Below are 8,537 nucleotides of genomic sequence, written 5' to 3' on the forward strand. Positions count from 1 at the left end.
CGACTGTCGACCGGTGCAGCAGAACAAGAAGCAAGGCCTCGGGGGTCTGCTCATGCAAGAGACTTTCTGTTAAAAAGGTTCAATATTTCATTTTACAAATGGTTGTTTTCAAGAAGAGAAATTTATCATTTAGTCTCACTGTTTTGTATGAAATTAATTATTTAGTCTTATTTTAAAGATAATTTTTTTAATTCATAAAATATATATTTATTATTAATTTTATACAATAATATAAAAAATATTGCATTTTTTTTATGTAATATTGCATTTTTTTTATAAAATATTATATATTTCTATATAATATTAACAGATGCAAAATTAATAATAAATAATTATATTTAATGAATCTAATAAGTGTAGTAGCTAAACAAATATTTTAAAAAATATATTAATTAATTTATGTACTTTTATTTCATTTATTCTTTAATTTCCTATATGGTGTAAATAAGTTTTCTATTATTAAATTTATTAAAGGATAAAGATATTAAATAATTCAAAATTTAGAAAATAAAGAGATTATATAGTTGTGTTTTTAAAATCAATGAAATAAAATTCAAACTAATATTTAAGATATCAAAAAATTTAAAAAATAAATAGAATAAAAATATATAACTAGAGATTAAATAATTAGTTTCGTTAGTGTGTCTATTTTGAGATGACAAGAATTTCCTTATAAAATGAATTTTTCTTATTTAAGTTCGATCTATTATGAATTCAAGACACAAGATTTCTTATATAAAATTAGCTTTTGTAACATCAAACAATTTAACCCTTAATTGTTTAGAGATTAATACTTAAAAAAATTGAAAATTTCAGTAAATAATACTTCATTTTGATATATAAAAAGATTAAGTATTGATTTTATTATTATTATTATATCAGATATGAAATCAAAAATTGTGGAATTTAATATAGGGGATATTGGGTTACCAATCTTAGCAATGAGTGCAGGCAAAGAAGCTGATTTACAATTTCATATTTTAATATACCAACTCTATATGATTAATCACAATTACAAGGCTAAGGCCAGCTTTTAAAAGCCAAATGGGATTCATTCTGTGGTCTATGATCTATCAACATCCTTCTTGATTCCAGGTTTCCACTAACCCTAATGACTTCTCTTTCTATTATATATATTATATGCTTATCAACTTGGTAGATGGATGATCCAAGCATTGCCAAAGTCGAAGCTTTTCTTTGATTGACAATAAAATATTCTTGGTAACATTGAACCAGAAACCAAACAAATTACAAGAAAATATTCTATTATCTTCTTCCTGGAAACAAAATTGAAGTAGCATAGCATTATATATAACAAGTATATTAGGGTTAAGTTTGGCCAAGTGTCAGTTCAATTTGGTTTTGAACTTGAAATATTTCAGTTTAAGATTTTGGAGGACTGAAACTGGTTCATAAGAGTTTATACTAGATTTCAAGCTGGTTTAATTTTGATTTGGATTAAATTTAATAATTGATTTTTTTCAAGTTTTTTATATTTTTTTAAATAAAAAATCAATTTGATTTAAAATTGAACCAACTGATTTCTGTCCAATTCAACATCGATTTTGGTCAATTTTGAACCAATTTCAGTTCTGGTTTCAACTGATCTTATTCCGACTCAATTCTGAGTCGAAATCGACCCTTGACTAGACCTAACAGGTATTGCTATATTTTTTTATGTGCTCCTATCCTCCTCCATGCAGTCTACAGCCCCATTTTGCTCCCTTCTCTGTATCATTGTTTCTCTCAAAATCATGGTAGTGGATACTGAATTGCACTAGATAAAGTATGTATCATTGATTTCTTAACAGGCAGCTTGCTAACAAACCAAGTTTTGATTGTAAATAGTCGTCCATTGCTGTGGTTAAAATGGGTATATAATGACAATTGCTAGTTTGCTTCTGCTACTGCTACTGCACAACCATGAAGCCATGCTCCATTTTTCCAATTTCATTATTCTCTCAGGCGTTGTGAAAGTATTCTAGCAAACCGAGGATGCTGTCGTGCAGGACATAATCACAACGCTCAAGTGACTAATAAGATTGTCCAAACAGCAAATACTAAGCACATAAGAACAAGCTAAGATATGAATCCAGCAAACTACATGCCGTACCATCTTACATACACTAAAACAAGTCTGAATGGACAGCATACAACACGAATTTATTAGATGATAGCATCTAGTCATAAGAGAAACATTACATGCAAGTTAAAGCAATCCAACTTTGACACTGATTTTGGGCTTCTGCACCACTAGCCTCACTCTGAGTTGGCATATTACGCTGGCATCATCTTCAAATTCTTGGCCTTACATTGAGACGAGAAGCTAGCTTCTGACCCAGAGATCTATCACCCTGCATTAAGTGCAAACCCAGTATAACACATCAGAGCGCCAATGCTATGCCACCTCATAGTTTAAAAATGCATTGAACTGAAAGAAAGTCTAACACTACTATAATCTTCTTGATTTTGCCTGAGGTCCACAGATTCCTCCTCTAGCTCTTTGTCTGTTACTACCCGTAAGAACTGGCAGACCTGTTGTGTAATGATGGACAATGAAGTAAGTATCTTCTTCTGTTCCTCAGGATCTGTGCAATCCGCAGGCAGAAAGAACTCCAGCACGAAGTCAGTTGTACCATTGTGCACAATTCGCAGGCGAATTGCAACAGCAGCACGCAACCCAAACACCCTCGCATGGTGAGAAAGAGGATACTCAGTTTTGCTGTATGAAGTTATGTCACTTGAGAAGCAAGGTTGGTTAGTAAAAAATGCTCCCCCAGTAACTCCTTGGCCTTTCAACAAGTGATGCTCAGAGCAAGCTTCGTGAAAAGCCTGGACACTAGTGTCCTGCACATAGCAAGCAAGCTCGACAGTGGAAACACAAAGATGGTAGTTTTCATCAGAATGTCGGCACCCTCCCTTGCCTTGCTGGATGCATGGGACCCAAGTTTGAGCTAAGGGCAATTTATAAGTCTCACAAGCAGATCTCAGAACCTCACGAATCTCAGGTAATACAGCTTGGTAGGACATATCACAGGTCTGATGGGGAACAAATCCAGAACTTAGAAATAGAAAATCATTAGTTTAAAGACATCAATTTTATTTTGATACTTTTCTTCAATTACCTTTACTTGCTGCAAGCTTGGAACTTCAGAACTCTGAAGATCAACTGCCTGCAAGTTAAAAAGTTTCTTCTATCAAAAACTCAAGTTTCAAATGAATTATTATTGTATCTCAAGTTTGAACTATGTCCAACTTGGTTTGGGCAAGAAGCTCTGATCCTTCATCTCTCTTAAATGAAGCTAATATCCAACTATAATTATTAAGCATCGGATGGCAAAAGCATCTTCTTAATTTTAACCCAAAAAAAACATTTAAAATAAAAACCAAGAGAACATAAAAATAAATTAAACAAGGTGTAGCAAAAAAATTATTTCTTTTTTTTTTTTACAAAGAAAATTCACCTAGATGTACTGAACAGATGCAACCAATTACAATAATAAAAGGTATCATTTAGAAGGCAAAGAATCTGCAAAGTTTAAAGGAGTATGAACATCACCAGAATACCATCCGATCATACCAAAAATAAATAGTTCAAAGTGAACTATTTATGAGAGCATAACCTGTCCCTCACAAACGAAAATACTAGAAAACAACTGAAACCTGAAAGTTTTCTGAAATCAAGCAACCTTGATTAGAAGTCAAATCCACCCTTATTAAGAAACATAAGTTTTCACGGAATTAGCACTAAAATCAACATCCCTCTCTCATATTTTCCCCTTCTTTTGGAAAAGGAGTGGGGGTGTTTGGTTGAATAACGCAGAGGGCTACCTCCCTTTTGTAATTTCGTTCACTGGATTTTATCAATTTGCAAATTTTTTCTGAATTAGTCAAAAGTTAGTCAAAAAAATGAAATTGACCCGATATTATGACATTACTAAGAAGTGTATATATCACTATGAATAATATGATCTCCTATTCTCACAAATTTTATATTGATGGCAGAAGTTGATCGTTGAAAACCAGGCATTGGAACTAAACAATATAACAACAACAACAACTAAACCTTAATTCCTCCTTTATACTACTTTCCTTCAAGTTATCTTAGCCCCCCTCCCTTACTAACCCATCAAACTTTCCTACTGATGCATAAAAGCATTGGATCCAAAAAAAAAAAAAAAAAGGAAAAGAAAACAAATCTAAACTCTGCATGCAATAAGCAATTAAGCATACATCTTGAAAAGCACCATTTTACATTTCAGGTGCTCCAAAACAAAATGCTGAGACCATAAAAAAAGGCGCACAAGTGGGCTCCTTTGGATATCAATAATGTGCTTATGTGAATAGATGCATGTCTTGTAGAAGCTAAATTAGCCAATTTCATATATGAGTCAACCCAGTGAAAAATATATGAACAAATACATTACACATTCAAGCTTAGAGGGAGACTGATGCTATGTGAGTAATTCCACTAATCAGGTCAGCTTCATAGTGGTATTAGTTAATTTTCAATGCTTTAACATATTACACTGAGATGAGGAGGAAGAGGCATTTCTTAAACAAGAAAACAAACCTTAAGTGCCCTGCAAACGCTTTCAAGCTCAGGATGCCACTTGACCTTTTGTTTAGTCGTTACCACCTCAATAACACCCAGGCAAGTACTGCTACCTATTTCAAAAAAAGGAAGGGCCAGAGTTCCACGTACATCATACTGTTGAGCATGATCTACCCGGGGGTATACATCACTTCTAAAGAATCTAACATCAGGAGTCCACTCAGGAACCTTACCCAAGAAAACCCGACCAGGTAGCCCCAACATGTCCATGGAATCCTCCTCAGCTGAAAATTGATATTTAGTGGATATGTCTCTGTAATTTGCCAGCCTTTGACAGTAGGGAACAAGTGCAAATGCTTGGTCATGAGTTGTTAGAACACGTCTACCTCCTTTGTCTACAGGGACCCATATTTGTATAAGGACATCTTTATCTTTTGTGAAATCTTTAATGCATCCAAGTGCTCTAATTAATCTATCTCTTACAGAAGTTTTGGATCCTGGATTTGTCCTTGGTCCAATCCACCACCTTCTGCTTACTTCAGAACCTTCAGTTGTATTATTTCCCAATCTGTCAGCACTGCCTATGTCCTGGTCAAGAGCCTGAGCATTAACCAGAGTTCTGCCATGGGCTTCATTCAAGGGTGAATTCCTGGGCAACAATGACATCTGTTCCTCTTCTTGATTGCTCCGCTGTGATGGACTGGAAGCCAAGTCACCATTATTGATGTCTGAAGTAGGCCATAGAAATGAAGCATCGACAAAGGCAGCAGAACTAGACGGGATAGGATTAAAGAACTCAGATCCATCTATCGTTTCCTGCCAGCATCCTTCTAATAAGAAGTTATCCATAGAGTCAAAGTCCTCAGCTGAATCAGCATGAGAGCCCAGCAGAGTACCCGGTGATAAAATGCCGTCTTCCATGATGAAAAATCCCACTTAGATGCCCTTATTCTGATGTATCCTCGCCGTTCAAGTCAACTTTTTGAAGCCCAACTCAACTCCAGACAAAGAAAGAAAGCGAGCGAGAGAGAGAGCCGAGAACTGATCCGGTTGTTGATGCCATGGTTGATAAGTTCTTGAAGCTAAATCTTCAATGGGGAATATTAAAATATAAGGAAATGCTAGTGGAATCTGACTTCCTTTTCATCTTTAGTGGGTTAAAAATGGTGGTGCTTGTGCTTGCCACTTTTGCTTCTTTTTCTAAGCTCCCTCCTCACTTACGTCCAAATTCCAAGCCCCTTCCTTTTTTTCCCCCCTTTCGTTTTTGTTTATTTAATTAGAAATAACAAAACGAACAAGTACAAATTCGCAGAACAACATAGCCATAGGTGAAGCGAGACCTTGGGGGTCTGCTCAAGCATGAGACTTTCTATTAAAATTGTTCAATATTTCAGTTTACAAATGATATTTAAAAAAATGAAATTTCAGTAAATAATACTTCATTTTGGCATATAAAAAGATTTAAGTATTGATTTTTTTTATTATTATATGAGATATGAAATCAATATTTGTGGAATTTAATATAAGGGTAATTAGATTATCAATATTGGCAACAATAAAGTGTTTGGTAAGCTTCTCTCTCTAGCTTTCTAGAGAGAGAAAATTTCTCTGTTTTTAATTTTGGTTCGTCTAGAGCTCTGTTCTTTCTACTGCCGATTGGTTGCTGCTTTCCCTCGCCCCTTCTGAGCAGGGGGCTGATCATTTCTTTCTGGTTTGTGGGTTTCACCCTTCCTTATCGGGTAGAGACTATAAATAACCTTTGTCGTAATCCTTGGGTTCAACGGTTGCATGCAGGACTTACGTTTGTCTTTCTTTTGTTGTGATCTTTTTTCTTCTAAATGGTCTATTTGTTCTAGTTATGGCTATCTTGCAAGTGAATGTGAGGTAATCCTGTGAGTTTGGGGACGAATCGGCACCAACATATGGTTTTTTAATCCCTTAAGACTCGATCAGATGAAGCTGAAGCTATACCAATCTTCTTTGTATTCCCCTACACCCTCATGATTTTCTGCTCTTCATTTAGTTGGTGTACATCCTGACTCGGCTCACTCGTTGTCACTGAGGAGGGTTTCTTAGGGCCTTTTTTATCAGGCTCAGCCATGCATGACCGCTATACGCATCTCAGCTTGTACAGTTTCCTTGATGACTTTCTATTAGAGATGTAAGGGGTGCCATCATTGCTGCATGTCCCAACTTCACTTCCTGCCCTAACTATAGTTAGGTTTGGGTTTGAGCCTTTTGGTGGGCTGGTGTGTAAGGTCCTTGTTTTGAGCCTTGGATTTGAGTTAGCTTTTTAGATTGAGTTTCATTCATACGTGCTTGCTAGTCAGGCCTGCTAAGGCCAACTTTTAAAACCCTGTTGGGATTCATTCATCAAAATTCTTCTTGATTCCAAGTTTGCACTAACCCTAATTATTTCCCATTCTATTATCTTAGTAATGCTTATTAACTTGGTCGATGGATGATCCAAGCATCATCAAAGTCTAAGCTCTTCTTTGATTGAGAATAAAATATTCTAGGTATACGTATATATTGTCTCACAAACATTGAACCAGAAACCAAACAAATTACAAGGCAATATTCTTTTATCTTCTTCCTTAAATCAAAATTGAAGTAGCATAGCATTATATATAACAAGCAATGACCAATTTGGTTTTGGTTTTGAATTTAATATTTTGGAGGACTGAAACTAGCTCTTTAGAGTTATGATTAGATACCAATTTTATTTAATTTTTATTTTAATTAAATTTAATGATTGAAATTTTTTAATTTTTATTTTTTATAATAAAAAATCAACTTGGCCTAAAATCAAACTGGCCGATTTCAATCTAATTTAATATTAATTTTGATTTTTTGATTTTGATCAATTTTAATTTGATTTTAATTCTAATTTAAACTTTTTTTTTTATTATTATCAGAAGATAGGTTTCATTAAAGTATTAAAAGGCTAGTGGCCAATTCAAACTTGTCCCAAAAGATTACAAGCAATATAAGGCTCAAGGAAAAAAATAACTGTAGACGCAAGGAATGGAGATCTTGAGACTTAACTATTCTTAGCCTGAGAAAACAAGGCTCATTGAAGAAAAACCTCATAATACCTAAACAAAAGCTCATCTTCCAATTGGTAGTCAAGACCCCAATCCTCAAATACATATCCAAACTCACAGATCTATTGGTACTAAGCACAAACAGAGGTGAAACATAGAGCGAAGGGAGAACCTACAAATAGTCGAAATCATGGAAGCATCTTGTCAGTATCAATAGGCAGAGGTAAGTGGCAATGGGGCTCTTCAGAGTCCCACTCGCACCTTTCGAGTCGATCTGCCAAATCGTACCTCACCTGCAAACCACCAGATAACACTAAACCAATGCCATGCAAGCTTGGTAGAGCACAAGTCGACACAGTATGCTTCCATGACCATCCTTCACCAAGAGGAATACTAGTTAAGGGTAAAGGAGGGCTTATTCTCTTCTTCAGCTGAAAACAACCAAGTAGAGCTTCATCTACCGAAACTTCCCACACAGATTATATAAACGTCCACATATAACCACAGATCTGTAAAAGAGAAAGTCAAAAGATGAAAAAACTAACTACAATCCAACCCAGAGAAAGAGGGAGGACGAAACCCACTTCTCCAAGTCAAGGAGGGCTTCCCCTGCTAGAAGGAAATAGAGAAGGCCTCAGAAAGGTAGCAGCAGAAGGGACTCTCTCCAACAAAAACCAAACCCACACTGAGAGGAAAAGAGCAAATTTTCAAATCACGGCAATAAGAGAAAAAATTTACAAAATCACAGTGTCAGCAAAATTTATTTTAAAAATATGGTCGCCAATGCCTTGTTCGCCTATTATAATAGTGAACATGGGCCATGCTTTTCTTTATTGGTCATAACTGTTAAGTTTGCGTCCATGATCGCCATTATAAATAGTGAAAAATTGAGATTCCAATGATGATTCTACTATGCACTATGTTCATCATTTAAA

General features: G+C 35.1%; 1 protein-coding gene across 2 annotated transcripts; it reads right to left on the reverse strand.

The window, feature by feature from the left end:
• Positions 1-2,144: 2,144 nt before the first annotated feature.
• On the reverse strand, positions 2,145-7,315 carry LOC110660949 (protein NLP4-like). Of its 2 annotated transcripts, XM_058131180.1 has the most exons (5): positions 4,789-7,315; positions 4,574-4,668; positions 3,126-3,173; positions 2,449-3,039; positions 2,145-2,354 (listed from the first exon to the last, which is right to left on the reverse strand). In XM_058131180.1, exons 1-5 carry the CDS (start codon positions 5,474-5,476, stop codon positions 2,295-2,297), a joined length of 1,482 nt encoding a protein of 493 aa, XP_057987163.1. In that variant the 5' UTR covers positions 5,477-7,315; the 3' UTR covers positions 2,145-2,294. The 2 variants fall into 2 exon arrangements, with proteins under 2 accessions (XP_057987163.1, XP_057987159.1); XM_058131176.1 differs by having other exon boundaries at positions 4,574-7,314.
• Positions 7,316-8,537: the final 1,222 nt, after the last annotated feature.

Source organism: Hevea brasiliensis, chromosome 2 (genome assembly GCF_030052815.1).
Source record: "Hevea brasiliensis isolate MT/VB/25A 57/8 chromosome 2, ASM3005281v1, whole genome shotgun sequence".
Lineage (NCBI taxonomy): Eukaryota > Viridiplantae > Streptophyta > Magnoliopsida > Malpighiales > Euphorbiaceae > Hevea > Hevea brasiliensis.